The following is a 15,659-nucleotide window of genomic DNA, read 5'->3' as shown; positions in this document are numbered from 1 at the left end:
ATTATTGAGATTTAATCTTATAACCTTACAAGTATAAAGTATTTTATTTTATCACTTTATTAACTTTAATTTTAGTTTAAATTTTACCTTTAAAAAACATAAAAATTAGACCACAACTATTAATTGTCATTTAATAAATTTTTATTTAAAATATTTTATTTTTTATTTACACGAGCCATCCTTCCAGTATATTTAGTGAACTCTTGATCGATTTAGAATATATTTGTACCATCAAAACAAAATTAGATAAAGAGTTATTGCTCTTTTGTGAATTTTAAATTATTTTTTTATTAAGCTTTGGGTAATATAATTTTACTTAACAAGAAAAATTACACAATGAGTTATTAAATTATATCTTTTTAACCTTTTTTTGAATTTTTATAAGAAAAATAAATATTATTATAAGCAAAATAAAAAAACACATTTTGTAGCTATAACAAATTAATATAGAAGCCTTCGGGGCAAAGGCCACGTGGCAAAGGGCATGCTTGTAGGATGCTTGCCGGCTTGTCTAGTGTCACCCGAGTTTGATTCCTAACCACGCGGAGCACATCTCGCGATTTATATTCTTAGCGATGCACTAGGGGCAAGGCAGCTAGAGCTCTCATGATGGAACATTATAAAAATAAATAAATTAATATAGAAATTTGTGTTTTATGTAATAATCTTGATTTTAGACAAATGGACAAATCATTGAGACATAAAATAATAGACAAATTAGAAAGTTAATCCCATATTATCTAGGCTTAATATGTTATTACATATAATAAATCAATCATAATGGGTTGTTCGGAATTTGGGATTCACGTCAAATTATATTTAATTTGAAATTCAAATTAGATAAGGTTAGAAAAGTTAGAGATACTCGAAAGTCTAGCTCAAAACTACCTAAACAAATATTATAAGGAGGGTCCAAGCTGAAACTCCGTGCTCATAACTGGCTTATCTAATCTATTTAGAGGATTAATTTTAACCATCCACGTGACCTCATTTTGGTCCCTATTAATCTTTCAGTCTGCCTATAAAGGCACGATATATTGGGATCCAAATACGTCATTTATTTCGCATTTAATGTATCACTATTAAATTATTTCTAAACATAATAATTGTTGAGCCAACTTGTTCATATTAGTTAAATTTTGATAATTAATAAAAATATTTTTATGATATAAATATTTTCTCTTACTCATGCAAAAAGTAAATTTATTTTGAATTAAAAAATATATTTTTAAACATATTTTTTTGTTTTAATTATTTATGTTTAAAAAACTTATATTTGAATTTTTAAATTTTGAATTAAAAAATAATTATTTTTAGACATATTTTCTCTTACTCATACAAAAAGTAATTTATTTTAAATTAAAAAAGATTATTTTTAAACATATTTTATTATTTTAATCATTTATGTCTCAAAAGCTTATATTTGAATTTTTAAATCTTGATTTCTCACGTAAAAAATAAATTTATTTTGAATTAAATGTGAGACAAGTTTTCTTATATTGTTTGAGAAAGCTTAAACATTTTTTTTTAAATTTCAGATTTCAATTAACCCTTTCTTTAATGACTAGTGTGTTTGGAAGATGTATATATAAGGTAAGTATAGAAGCTCAAGGAAGAACAAACTTGATAAAGTATTCAAACAAGAGTCAGAAGGTTCGAAGTGCTAGAAGTGTGCTGACTGGTGGAATTCTCAACCGTTGATGACTTGTTTGCAATTGTCTCTGGTTGTAAATTTGTTATTTTTATTCACTTGTGCGAGGGGATTATATTTGCTAGTAGTATGCTAGTGATTTTTACTTAAGCAATGGATTATATGTTGATTCCAACTCCAATTAAAAGTTAGTATTGAGTTTTTAGAGCCTCAAGCTAAGTCTTGAGAGAGAGAATTAGACTCTTTAGAGTCGAACCTCTATAAATTTTTCTTGTTCCTTATGGTTATGTGATTTTATTGTTATTAATTCTACTGGAATCACCACATATTAAAATCATAAATTTAAAAGTTTTTAAAAGAGTTAAAATTATTAATTAATTTTTAAAAATTCAATTCACCCAATTCTTAGATATTTTTCTAAACAATAATAACTAACTCGAGTGTCAAATAAAGATTCATTAAGGAATTAGACCCTGCCCTCATTTTTCACAAGAATAGCCCGTTTAGACAAGTTTTGGTTTGAGAATTATTTTGAGCAAGTCTAACTTGAAATTAAAATTAACCCGAATAAAATAAATGGCAATAACCTGTTATCCTCATCAACTATGTTATAAATTTTAAGCGATGGTTTAAAAGACAATTCGATCTGATATCTATTATGTCAACAATAGAATGTATTTTAGGCTTACTAGAAAGATTTATTGATGAACAATATATATATGTGTGAGTAAAAGACATTTTAGGTTGAAAAAATCATATGAGATTAAGTTTTTTTAAGTAAGTCTTTATGGGGTTTTTCAGAAAAGAACAAATGTAATTTTTTGTGTGTATGTCACACAAAAAATATGAATGACATATAGTAAAAAAAAATTATTTATAAAAAAAAAAGATATACGGTAAAATGTGTGATACTGCAACTTTTTTCAATTATAATCTCTTCTATTAAATTTATAAATATTAGATTTTGTATGTAAAGTGCTATCAAACTTTATTTATTCTTAAAATTGTTTAATATTTTTTGTTTTAAAAAATAAATCTAACTCTATTAACAAGATTCCAATTCATAATCTTTAATTTAAAATATTTTTTTTATCAATACACTAAATCTTATTTATATCTAAAGTTTGCCTAAAGATCGAAAAACTAAATTACAAGTTAAGTTGCACGCAACTTTAATAAGGTGGCAAATGATGCATTCAAGTTTAGCATCTTAGTCTATGTAACTTAATTAATAGATTCTAACATCTTCTCATGTTCTCAAGTGAGTCACCTCCCCGAGCCCAAGGTGGTGATTCAATCCTAAACTCTACTATTTAGGTACTCATGTAGTCTCAGATGTCGAGCTAGAAAACATCAAGTGCCACCATATTGGAATTGTGTCATATATCATATCATTTTCTATTTTTGATATTAGAGTAATTATAAATTTTATATAAAGATAATATTTTTTTTAACATAAGAATCAAAGAACCTTGATACATAAGCCTTCAGCAGAGACTGATCATTTCCCTTATAACCTACGGATAACTTACTAAATTGGGCAATCCAGTCGGGCCAAGGAAATTTAGGTCGAAGACCTGTGCTTATGACCCAATGCAGCAGTAAAATGTCGCACTCCTAGGGATCAAACACATAATCTGGCAGTACCCAACACCTAGACGAATGCTCAAATTACCCCGAGAGATTAAGATAATATTGAACTCCATAATTCCTACAACTTCCTAAAATTATATTTAAGTGGAGAGTACAAAGATCAAGAAGATAGGACAAAAGAAGAAGAGAGGTTAATTTCCTACTTTGAATAAGAGTTTCACAATAAATTGGAAGGGGAATTTTTCATGAAAGGAAAGGAAAATATTTACTAATACATTTTTAATATTTTTTCTAGGTTACCCTAATTATTAAATTTAATATTTTAGACTTCTTTATTTATTTTGAAAGTAAATAGTATTATTGTAACTTTATTATTTTTTTTATCATTCTTTCTCCTTTTATTTTTCATCCAAACAAAATAAAAATATATTACATTGATTTATCTTTCATTCTTCCCGAATAATTGAAGAGTATTAAATTTTATATTGCTTCATTTACTCTTATGATGTCATGTTTCATTATATATCATCTCGTTGTTTACTTCACTTATTTCTCAAATAGATAAGTGAAGAAACCCTAGAGATGATGTTAGGAAAAATAGATGAATTCACGTTAACAGGAATGTCGGTCAAAAGTATATATCTAATTAACTTTCAATTTAACCTTGAGTAGATAGCAATCTATGACAAACAACCATAAGAGGTAGGACTTTGGAAGAAACACATTTTCAAGCAATTCAAAATATGCAAAACAAGGAAACCAAATGGAAATAGAAGATGAAGTCCTAAAGATACTCCAAGAAGGATAAGTGCAAATATTATTTGCTCAATACTACAATTACATTCTAAACCAGAGAAGTCCTTGAAGACCAATTTGCTCAGCCTTTAACTCAAGGCAATTTGTATCATTTAAGGATAAATAAATCCAATCATAGCTGAAAGAATTAGGGAATTGACATCTCAAAACTCTATTAATGTCACGTGCCCTAATCTCCACCACCCTAGGATAAGATCAATAACATCGACTCAAGCAAACATAGTTCAACTCAATGTTGAACTCGTGAAATAAGGGAGAATTAATTAATCTTTTACAATATAGACAAGGTTGATCATCCTCATCACAAAACTCATTCTAAAAACTATAAAAAAAAAAAATTTCATCGGGTAAACTAAAAGCATGACATTCATTGTAGTTCTCATTATTCTCAATTCTTAGAATTTCCTTCTAACTTCAACATCAAAATGGTATCATCTTAGCTATATTATTTTAGGATTCCAATCCCTCTCATTTGCTCATGTGGTCAAAGTCTTACTCAAATCATGTACAAATTTAATTGATAGTTGATTCTTGCATCATCACCTAGAGAGAGAAAGAGAGTGACTCTCAATGAGGTCAAAATAATAATTTATATTATTTATAAATGATGTTATCTTAATAAACGAGACAAAATAATATATGAATTCTAAATTCATTATGAGACCAAAGATTACTTTTTATAGACTTAATATAAAGATTTTAAATTGAACAAGCCTAAACTCAACTATATAGAAAGTAAGTTTGGTGAAAATATAAGGGTTAATTATGAAAATAATTCTATTCTTTTTGCAAATTTAGAATTTTATCCAATTAGTTCAAATTTGGTAATTAGATTCAAATTGATTCAATTTGGTGTAATTTTATCCAATATATAAAATCAATTTAGAAGAAGTGAGTTCATATTGATTTGACATATCATGCGTAATATAATAATAATATTTATGGGACCCATGTATAAATAAGAAAAAAAATATAAGTTGTAAAAAGAAAAAATAATCATATTATTAGCAACAATTTTTTTTTTTTACTTATGTATATATGTGAGTCTTTTAAATATTATTATTATATGACATCTAGCATATCAAGTTAGTATGAATATATTTTCTTTAAATCAATTAATAAAATTGTACCTAATTAAGTAAATTTGGACATAATTGTTAAAATTGAAAGAATTGAATAAAATTATAAATTCAAAAAAAATATTGAATTATTTTAGTTCAAAATATAAATATAAATAGTTTTCATAGTAAGGCTCAAAATCAAAATATTTCCCCCAAAAAGCCCTATTCAAATATCTATCCTTCAACTCAATTTAAAAAAAAAAAAGAAAAGAAAATCATCGATAATGATTTACACCTAATTAAAGTAAAAAAGTGTTCTTAATTTTTCATAATTATAAAATTCTTTTAAGACTACAAGGAGAGTTTTATCATATTATTACAAAATAAACTTTAGCATGTGATATGGAACATATTGACAATTAGATACAAACATCTACTAATTAATATAAGTTTAATTTAGAGTCCAAGACAAATTAAGATATCTTAGCCTATGGATTTAAATTTAATTTCTTATTTGGTAACCACAGATTATCAAACCCATACTTTTGTCCTGAACTTAATTTAAGGAATTCAACATTTATAGAGTACAAAAATACAAAATCAAATAGCAAAGACATGTATATGTACAGATCTTTGAAGCCCAAACTCATATTTTTATTTTTGTATTTTTATATTTTTTTATGATTATTTAAATTTTTTATTATTTCGATTATATTCTTGTACTTATATTTTTTTTAATCAATTTAACCCATATATTTTGATATTTTTTCGTAATAATTCAAATTTTTTGTTATTTTGATTACACCTTTGTATCTGTATTTTTTAATTAATTTAATTATTGTACTTTGACATATAAAAAATAAAGAGAAGTAGAGTTAAAAGTGTTGACTCATATCACTTTCTTTTTTTTATACATCAAAATACATAGGTTAAATTGATTCAAAAATATAGATACAAAGAATGTAACAGAAAAATTTAAATTATCGAACGAAAAAATATTAAAGTATAATAATTAAATTAATTAAAAAATATAAATATAAGAATAAAATTGAACCAATAAAAATTCGAGTGATTATAAAAAAAAAAGAAAAGAAAAAAGAAAGTAGGAACTCGAAGACCTACTACATCCACATGTCAACATCCGCCTCCGCTGCTTGTGGTCGCTGTCGACGCCGCTGCCCCAGCCGCTGCCGCTGCCGCCCCCGACGTCCCCGGCGCCCGGCCACGACGGCCCTTTGTGGGTGATTCTTCAAAGCAGATACCACAAGACAAGATGACCATAGACATGATTGATGCGGATAAGACGATCAAGCAAAGATAAAACGTAAGACCCGGCTCAACCCCATCGTCGGAGCTAGACACAATATCAAAGTACCTTGCCATGACTGAGTAACCCTTGTATGATATGATCCATATCCGAAGCTGCCGTTAGGATTTATACCGTGGATTGCTTTGTCATTACTGTGGATTGTTTTGATAGTGATCTTCCTGCAAAATTTCCTGGAAACTTCCCTTTCCCTTACTTTCAAGGGTACTTAGTTAAATTTCTAATCCTTATCTTCAACAAGCAAATGCTGTCGCTTATTTGACACGCCTTCTCATTAGTCTTTGTTAGGCGTGACTTACGCTTAATTTGGCTACGTGTTTTTTCGGTAGCTGAAAAATTAGGTAGTATTTAAGTTGTGTAATATCATTTAAATTGATAACGTGTTTGGATAATTATATTTTTAAATTATTAGTAAAAAATTATGTATTTGGTTTATAAGTTGTTATAACTTGACAAAATGACTAAAATACACACGATATTAAATAATATAAATAAAATTTAAAAAATATAATTTTTAAGCTTTATGCATAAATTTAGATTTAATTCATAAAAATTTAAATATATATTATATTAGATTCTTAAAAATATATTTTATTAAAATTAATATATATTATATGTTATATATAAAATTATTATATATATTATATATAATATAACATATATATTATTCTATGTATGTTATATGCAAACTAAATATATATTATTACATATTATATATATATACATACACAGTGAAGAAGAAGAAGGCCGGCAATGGAGAAGGAGATGGGCGACCGCGCAAGTGGGGATGGTGATGGCGCAGGAGGCGATCGCAAGAGGAGGCTATGAGATGGTGCTGGTCGAATTGCGGCCGCAGATCTGGAAGCAGAGGCGACAATGACGGTAGCGGGATTGAGGCAACTTGCGACGGTCGATTTGGGCGACAACGACTAGAAAGAGCTAGAGGCGACGGTGGGAGCGATGGCTAGGTGGATGGCGACGGACGATAGTGGCAGTGTGGAAAATTGGTTGGTGAAAGTTGAAGAAGGAGGACATGGGTTGAAAATTGATGTTTTGGTTGAGGATGGATTGGTAATTTTTATGGTCAACACAACTTTTTCTCCACTAACAATTTGCAAAAGCTGAGGGGAATGAGCTTTTGAAAAAGCTATTCAAATAGCATTTAAGTTATAAAACGTTTAAGCTATTTGGGTTTATCAAACACTTAATTTAAAAAATTGGATAGCTGAAAAGTTACACTAATAGCTTATAAGCGGTCAAATCGCTTTGTCAAACGGACCCTTATAGTGGAGCTTAACTTAGAATACTGTATAATTCTAAGTTTAAAGTCGACTACGTAAAAAGTTGTGTTTTAAAAAACATAGAAGGTAGAAGTCTAATCAGGGTGGCTGACGGGTGGGTGGGGACTAGCCAATAATTAATTTAGTAGTCTTATAAAAAATAATAAAATTTTATTTTTCTTATATAAAATCAGAAAATAAATATTTTTTAATTAATAATATAAACATGAGAAAAAGATCTCAAAACATACAAATTAGTAAAAAATATGAGGAGTTTACAGTCAAGTCTTTAAATTAAAAATTTATTAATTTATTTTTATTATTTTTTTCTAATGTCTAGATCAGTACAGATTTCCCTACAAAAGTTTCATCATTCAAATAATTATTTTATTAAATTATCCTTCTAAAATAATACCACTTCTTGCTTCTTTTTTTTTGTTATGTCATTAGTTTACACCACATTATTCATTATATAACACTAAAAAATGATATATAAACTTAGAAAGTTGGGGCTCTCTTTATCTAAACGACACCTCATTATATATTATCTAATATTAAAAAATAATCCATAGACTTGAAGAGTTAAGAGATCTTCTCGTTTAAATGAAATAATAAAATAAACAAAGTATGAATTTAAAGAAAATCATTATAAAATAAAATAAGTAATTTTACATATCAAAATATAAAAAAAATAAATTTTAATTAATTATTAATTTGGGGCCGCATAGGCTTTAGTGGCCTATGCCTTCAGCCGCTGTAAGTCTAGTAAAAAATATCATTGAAAACTAAAAAAAAATCATACCAAACAAAGCCTTAATTTGTTCGAACCTATACAATAGATAATTGTTATTGTTGTCAGTATTCATCAAGAGAATGATCTTCCTAATTCCAAGAATTAAGATTCCTAGTCTTAATTATTGATTCTCCTATTGTTAGAATAATCGTGTATTGATTCTCCTATATGAATAACTCACACTCAACTAAGAGTTCACATTGGGGAAGGCTTGACAAAACGACATACACCATTTTGGTCATGCCGATGTCAACCGGTCGTGTTAAATTTAAAAAGCAAACGACACCGTTTTGCGTTTTACCAGAACTTGAAACACAGTACTGCAATGAGCACTACTTAACAGTGTAGGGAAAATGATAAAAGCTTCCATCTCAATTTGCCAATATCCACATATATATATATCACCTATTCTGCAGTTTGATGAAAGCTTCTGTATCTTTTGCAAGAAGAGAACTGTAATTGACACTGATCCTATCGTTAATACTAATCTAATATGAACGCTAGAGAGTATGTACAATCATCATCTTTGTTCAGGCCAATAAACCAAACGACAGCTGCGTATAAAAGAGAAAAATGAAGCACTGGCAGTGACACTTTTCAAGTCAATAGGGCATCAGCATGGATCTATTTTTTGACTTTGTGCAGTGACATACCAGGAGCTTTTGAGCTTGAGCTTTAGCAGATCAACTTCATGAATTCTTCATGCTGCCAATTCAACTAGTTCACTGAGTGATCAACTTCCTGTGCGCTTTAGTCATTTAAGTTTAGGCTCATCCACTGAAAGGTAGACATTTCCAGTGTGTCAACTTTCAAACATTAAGCGTAAGAGAAATGGTAGAAGATCATCAGACAAAAATATGCATATGAATGAGAACAGTTAACTTCAGAACTTGTAGACCATTAAGGAAAAACAGGTTTTCAGTACATGATCAGATATTCTTTATTTGGCACCATCCAAATTCTTATGTTCATGACTATGAAGTGGCACCCGGTAAATTTATGCAGGCAGGAGGTGATGACATTCAAACGCCATAGAATGCAACTTACAAGACTATATCTCTATGTGGCATCACAAGTGCTCCTCCCTATCTAACAGGAAACTGAATTGCTGATAAAAACAAAAATGTTCAGCACAAATACCAGAGCTCCCATTGCGGGTCTTATCTCTAAGATATACCCTGCTATTACTATAAACATTCAGAAAATTTCAACAAACTTGAGAAGGAAATATGTAAACACAAGCAATCAGAAGTGTGCGCACACACAGAGGCAAAGGCCAAAGTTAAAAAAGTAAATCCAACATTCACCCTCTCACTTGTTCACTGGATGGGGAAAAGGGATGGTAACTCACATGTTGATTCAGGATCTACGTGTACGAAGAAGCTTGCAGAAACTATCAAATAGCAGAGGAGGAGCATTAGTCCCTTAAAGTAATTAGAAGTCCCTTCCTGCAAATACAGTGCACAATTGCTAATTGAATAAACCACAAGAAAGAAGAGATGTCCAAATGCTTTAGAAAAACTGATTGTAGGAAGTGTTCTTCAGGTTCATATTATTTAAAGCAGAAATAGGAACTAGTTCTTAATTAACGTATATAATAGCAACAACAATGTCCTAAGCATTTAACTGCTACCAGCTAGAACCATCTGAGCAGCTACGTCTTGCTGGGTACACCGCACTTATGTGTGAGGATGGAGAGCGACCGGGCCAGAGTCAAAAAGAACAATAAACAGAGGAAAGGAAAATAAGAAAAATACTACTTCCTTAATATATAGACAAACCTGCAGCATGAAGGTCACGACTAGAACCGTCATGAAAAGAGTGGCTGTTTCAAAAAGTTGGAAGTTTAAGTCCATAGGTATACCTAAGACCCATCCGTAAACCACACAAAAAGGAATCTGTTTCCACAGCAACAAAAAAGAGGTGTTTAGCCAAAAAAGGAAGAAGTGGTATTTAGGGGAAAATCACCCAAAGTACAAAAACCATAAACAGTGTCATTATATGAACTTAATATGCATGTACGTGTGCTTGTGTTTCTGTTGATATATTACTGAAAATATTCCATCAGACATGCAATCTATATGGTATTACATAGCGGATTTTTTTGGATTTAAGAAATCAATGATGTTTCAATCGTGAATACTAGTCTATCAGAAATGTGATTCGCTAGAAGCTATAATTCTCAATAACTATGACAATTAATCAAAATAAACAACAGTATTTCAAATTAATAAAATTAGGTTAAAAATTAAAATTACAGCAACCCTCAAATGTCAAAATTTAACCTTTGTTGCATTGCAAAAATACCAATCATCCAAAATGTAACTACGTCCTTTACTTGGCAAAAAGTTGAGATATAGGTAGTAGTTAGCCTGATCATCTTTTTATTGGTAGGAATTAAGTAATATTCACACCAAGAGAACTGTTCTAATGTCTAAAAGATACAGCTAGAAGCTGCTGGCATAACCAGGCTCAAAGAGCACACACATAGGTATGCGCCTTCAAATAAGAGCAAGAGGCTGGTATGGAGATATAAAATGTATAATTCCTACCCCAAACATGGAAATCTGTGTTGCTGATCCTATTGCCACTCCCAAAGATATGTCCTGCATACAGATTCAGCACAACTAAGTACAATTTCTAACTGTACTTAGAGTTATAAGAAGCTCAACAGAAGAAACTTACAAGCTTGTCTTTCATAGCAAACATTATAGCACTTGCATGCTCTGCTGCATTCCCAACAATTGGGAGCAAGACAACACTGATAAATGCGACCGGAATATTCAGTGCAACAGACGCCATCTAAAAACAAAACCATGCTTGGTATAAAGAATGCTGACTGCAATGAAAATACACATAATAGATCCTCTTTATCATGCAGAAATGTGTGCTGTTTCAACACACAGAAGAGATTCATACAAGGGAAGGAAGGATGCAAGTTGGACACATAAAATCTATTGCTCAAATATACAGCCACCCTTAATGCGAACAAGGCAAAATTTAGAATGTAGACTATACAAGAAAGATTTCAACCAAGCAAGGAGTGAACTATGCATCTCTTCTGAGAGGATTACCTTCAAAATATTCCTGAAAATGTTAAAAATAGGCATACGAAAAAATGGGAACATAAAAAGGATAGACTCGGATTAAAAAACAACAAATTATACCTCTATGGCATTAACCAAGTATTCTGACAGGTACGAGATCCATGCAGTCAAGATAGAGAGCCATATCATTGATTCCCACTTGGAGATGTCAGGGGCTGCTTGATCATCCAAGCTCACGTCAGTCTGACTCTCTTCCTGATTTTAAGCCCTTTATCAGACTAAATTATCTATGAAATGACACGGGAAGATATTTCCTTATGTTACACAATATACACCATTCATTTTCTGATGAGCAGATATCCATAGATAAAGAAATGAATAAGGTAAAAGTAGGGTCTAGAAGTATCAATAAAGTCAGGTCACTAAGAAGCACAATGACGAAATGGGAAGTAGGATGAAAGGTCTCAAATAATGGGGCAAACTTTGGAAGGCAAAAGCAACTAAAAGAAGCAACCTTTTGCTAACACTATAGTGAGGAAAATTTCCTGCCTCTACACCTTAAGAAACATTCTCAATAATCTTCATAAAAAAAACATGTATCCTGTGGTTGCAACATTTAATTATTGATATACAACCAAAATCATGACTATACATGATGCCATGGAGTATTATTAGATGTCTCGAGAACAAGCATTGTGTTTCGGCAAACCATAAAGGTGTACAACCTCACTAACAGGGAGATAGAGATTTGTCTGGCCCTTTAGCTGAAGAAATATATAGATAGCATATGCCAAAATCATAAGGCAGCTGCTGAATCTTGAAAGGGCCAACACAGACTTTCCAAAATGCAACTCAGAGTGTGTAACTTGGAGCACTGCAGGGAACAACAGGCCCATAACGGCCATCAAGAGCAATCCCAAATTCATCTCTGCATTTGCCTGCCAAAGAGGATTTGAAAAGATTCTACTATTTGGTCAATCATATAAGAGTTGCAAGAGAGAATGCACATTAATCTATATACAAGCCCCCTTGAAAAAGCAGACAAAACAGGAATGGGAACTAACCTACCTTGCTAAACACTTGTTCCTTATCAGAATGGGCAATACCACCACTGAAAAAAGCAGATCCAAGCACCAGCAGCATGTTGGACAGAATTGAGCCCAATAATGACTGCTGAACAACATGTATCATTCCACTTCTCATCGCATGAATTGATATAATAAGCTCTGTGGCATTTCCAAAAGTAGCATTTAGAAGGCCTCCAACTGTAAGTTCAAATCAATGCCATTAGATATTGCCCCAGAAGTAACAATAACCAAGATCCTAAATTATGAAATGAACAAACTGAATCCTGGTCGTCCCACAGTTTTGAACTTCTAAAAACTAAATTATATGCTTCTACCATAGATGAACACATAAATAATACAATTCAAGACCTTAAGAGGCTTCCATAAGATATTAAAACCTCCTCAAGTCCACTGAATCACATTACAATGAGGCACTGGAAAATTTTAATCATCCAAAGGACAAAAGAACTAACAATTTTTAAGTCCAATCAAGCATATCAACGGAACCATAGGATGTAGTGTAACTTGTTGCCATTGTAAGACAATTATATGGTGTCGATTCATATTATTGAGATACAAAAACATATTTCAAATCAGATGAAGCGATAGCATACTTCACGCAGAAACTTCTTAGTTGGATGCCTTCGTCATTTTGCTTTCACATTTGCAAGAGTGCATAATTTAAGAGTGCTTAACAGAGAGAACATACAACAAATGAATAATAATCAAAATTAAGGGGGGAAAAAGAAAGCAAATACCAGTAGGTCCAGTGAAGAAAGCAAGCTGCCTGTATCAAGAAGCAAATTTTGTCAGATCACATCAACCTCCATTATTACAGGAGTTATAAAAGTCCATCTCACCAATTTAATGTTGTCCAACGTGGGTCAGTACTAAGTGATTTATCCATGTGATCTCATGTAGCTGTACACAAGGATGTACATTTTACTAGTTCATAAAGATTCCACTTATCCTTTAAAAGTATACAAATCAAATGAGAAGGATGCCAGGAACTCTCTATCAAGGAATGCTCTTCCCTTTTTAGGCAAACTAGGTAATCATATCTAAGAAAGTAGAAAAATTAGATATGTTCCTTGATATTCAATCCATGTTTTTATGTGCAACATAGGTATAGATGAAATGCATACTCTGTAACCCAACCCAACCGCTCTGCCAAAGGAATGGTGCCCAACAAGCTTAGCAAGAAGACTGAACCCTGAAATCAATTTAAGGACATGGAAGAGAACAATAAGGATATAATTATGTAGGGATCATGTAAAAATTTCACTGCAAAAAGGTGAAACTCACCTGATGACCAGTCAAGAAATCGACCATTACTGCTAAAGGCCCACAAGGCACCAGCAAATTTATTTTGCTTGAGAAGAATACAACCTTGGTTCTGCTCAACACCATATTCCATATATCTTTCCATCCACAGTCCTCCAAACATAAATCAACAGTGTCATATCTGTAACGAGCTGCTCCAAGATATTGCGACCTCCTATCAGTAGACCCATGATTGATCAAGCATTCATCATCAATATCAATCACTGAGGATTCCTCTAGTGATTCCATCTGTGAAACCAATGTCATTATCACCAAAAGCCTATGCATTTTTGGCTGAAAACCATGTGGCAGGCTCAGAAGTGAAATTCAATTGAAATTTTGAATCTAACATTATTTTCCATTGCAAATACACAGCTTGAATTCTGTACTCCCAAACACTCACCAGTTAAAACTGATACAGGTGATTCACAAAACCAAGCTTAGCTTCGAAAAACAGCATCAATTATATCCTCAATACATCTACCAGAAATGAGTACCGTGCATTAATGCGTATGATACAGAGGAAATTAACTCACTTCAATATGAGATTTGATTCCCGCCATTTGTGAATTGCCATTACCCATCCGATGCGGCGGCAAATAGATGAAAGTAGCAAAACGATGAAATTAATCCTCGAAGCGGGGAGAGATCCATCTCACCAGAAACAGCGAATTGCAGAAAATTCACGGGAAACCAAGAAGCAGAATCGGGCAACAAGAAGAAGAAACCTTTAGTTGCGAACCCGATATTTTCTATGGAAAATCGAGCAAGGAAACGGCGAAAAATCAAGCAATCGCAATATTAACAAGCCAGTAGCAAAGTGTAGATGATGAGTATGCGTGAATTGATGTTAACGATAGCCACAGAAACGGTTTCTTGCCCATCGCTTTCGGCGGTGGCAGTTGGTCTGCTTCTGATTTTCATTTTGCCCAGACACAGACTTAAGCCCTGTTTGGCACAGTGTCTTTGCTTCGGTTTTACAAGTTCAAAAGATTGGAAACAAAAATGCATTTTTTCTAAATTCTAACACACCTCTTGATGACATCTAGATCTAGAAAAAAAAATACCAACCAATCTACTTGAATGTTCTTTAATACTTAATTCAATATCTCATTAAAAAAAATAGTTATTACAGTCTGAACATGACACAACAATAAAGCATAAAAAAATAATAAAGGCATTAGATATTCAAATCCTTGTAACACCTTAAAAAATAGAATTATTACTATAAAACAACATTAGTCAAAAGACAATAGTAAGGTTGAAAGACGAATCGTTCACATAGAGGTAGGGTCATGGTGCACCTTGTCGCCCTCTGCATAATGTAAATGTGGAGTCTACGAGAAAGGTAACTATTTTCTGAATGTCTACTTCAAGTGTATATATCTTATGATCGTATTTGGATTTATTTGGAGAGTGAAAATGCCACTATTCCTAAAATTATTAAGACGAAACTCAAACACTTAAATCATAAAAAAAAAAAAAATTATTATATACAAAAAATTGTTAAGATTATTCAATTACAATTGTTCATATATTATTTATAAGCTTATCACGAGATACTATTTTGGGCATAGATTATAATTCTTAGATTACATTGTCCATGACGTGGACATATCACTTCTTTTATTTTATTTAAGTCATTATTATTAATGAAAACATTGATACAATTATTGGTTATAGTAATTTTTTTATTATTAA

The 15,659-nt window shown here is 31.3% G+C and overlaps 1 protein-coding gene and 1 long non-coding RNA gene across 4 annotated transcripts; both read right to left on the bottom strand.

Annotated features, from left to right (window-relative positions):
- Positions 1 to 4,010: 4,010 nt before the first annotated feature.
- On the bottom strand, positions 4,011 to 6,695 carry LOC127791481 (uncharacterized). The gene is made up of 2 exons (XR_008020950.1): positions 6,244 to 6,695; positions 4,011 to 4,603 (listed from the first exon to the last, which is right to left on the bottom strand). It is a non-coding gene; the product is annotated as an uncharacterized LOC127791481 (long non-coding RNA).
- A 2,180-nt stretch (positions 6,696 to 8,875) lies between these two features.
- On the bottom strand, positions 8,876 to 14,918 carry LOC127791463 (vacuolar cation/proton exchanger 3-like). 3 transcript variants are annotated; one of them, XM_052321359.1, is made up of 12 exons: positions 14,495 to 14,918; positions 13,941 to 14,207; positions 13,781 to 13,848; positions 13,394 to 13,422; positions 12,637 to 12,833; positions 12,294 to 12,506; positions 11,689 to 11,823; positions 11,207 to 11,323; positions 11,074 to 11,127; positions 10,303 to 10,419; positions 9,873 to 9,969; positions 8,876 to 9,298 (listed from the first exon to the last, which is right to left on the bottom strand). In XM_052321359.1, the coding sequence occupies exons 1-12, from the start codon at positions 14,540 to 14,542 to the stop codon at positions 9,276 to 9,278; spliced, it is 1,365 nt and encodes a 454-aa protein (XP_052177319.1). In that variant the 5' UTR covers positions 14,543 to 14,918; the 3' UTR covers positions 8,876 to 9,275. The 3 variants fall into 3 exon arrangements, 2 of the variants coding, with proteins under 2 accessions (XP_052177319.1, XP_052177320.1); XM_052321360.1 differs by lacking the exon at positions 14,495 to 14,918 and adding an exon at positions 14,362 to 14,486; XR_008020947.1 differs by lacking the exons at positions 8,876 to 9,298; positions 9,873 to 9,969 and having other exon boundaries at positions 10,329 to 10,419; positions 11,207 to 11,360.
- Positions 14,919 to 15,659: the final 741 nt, after the last annotated feature.

The sequence above is a fragment of the Diospyros lotus genome, chromosome 15, assembly GCF_014633365.1.
Source record: "Diospyros lotus cultivar Yz01 chromosome 15, ASM1463336v1, whole genome shotgun sequence".
Classification (NCBI taxonomy): Eukaryota; Viridiplantae; Streptophyta; class Magnoliopsida; order Ericales; family Ebenaceae; genus Diospyros; species Diospyros lotus.
This window is presented reverse-complemented; position numbering and strand designations above follow the sequence as displayed.

Bases quoted from the DNA above. Each gene is read 5' to 3' on its own strand.
- LOC127791463 (XM_052321359.1), bottom strand. From the start codon at position 14,542: ATGGGTAATGGCAATTCACAAATGGCGGGAATCAAATCTCATATTGAA. The intron at 14,208-14,494 runs GTGAGTTAATTT...TTGGTTTCACAG, and splicing joins GAATCAAATCTCATATTGAA to ATGGAATCACTAGAGGAATC. The intron at 13,849-13,940 runs GTGAGTTTCACC...AATTGATTTCAG, and splicing joins ATTTCTTGACTGGTCATCAG to GGTTCAGTCTTCTTGCTAAG.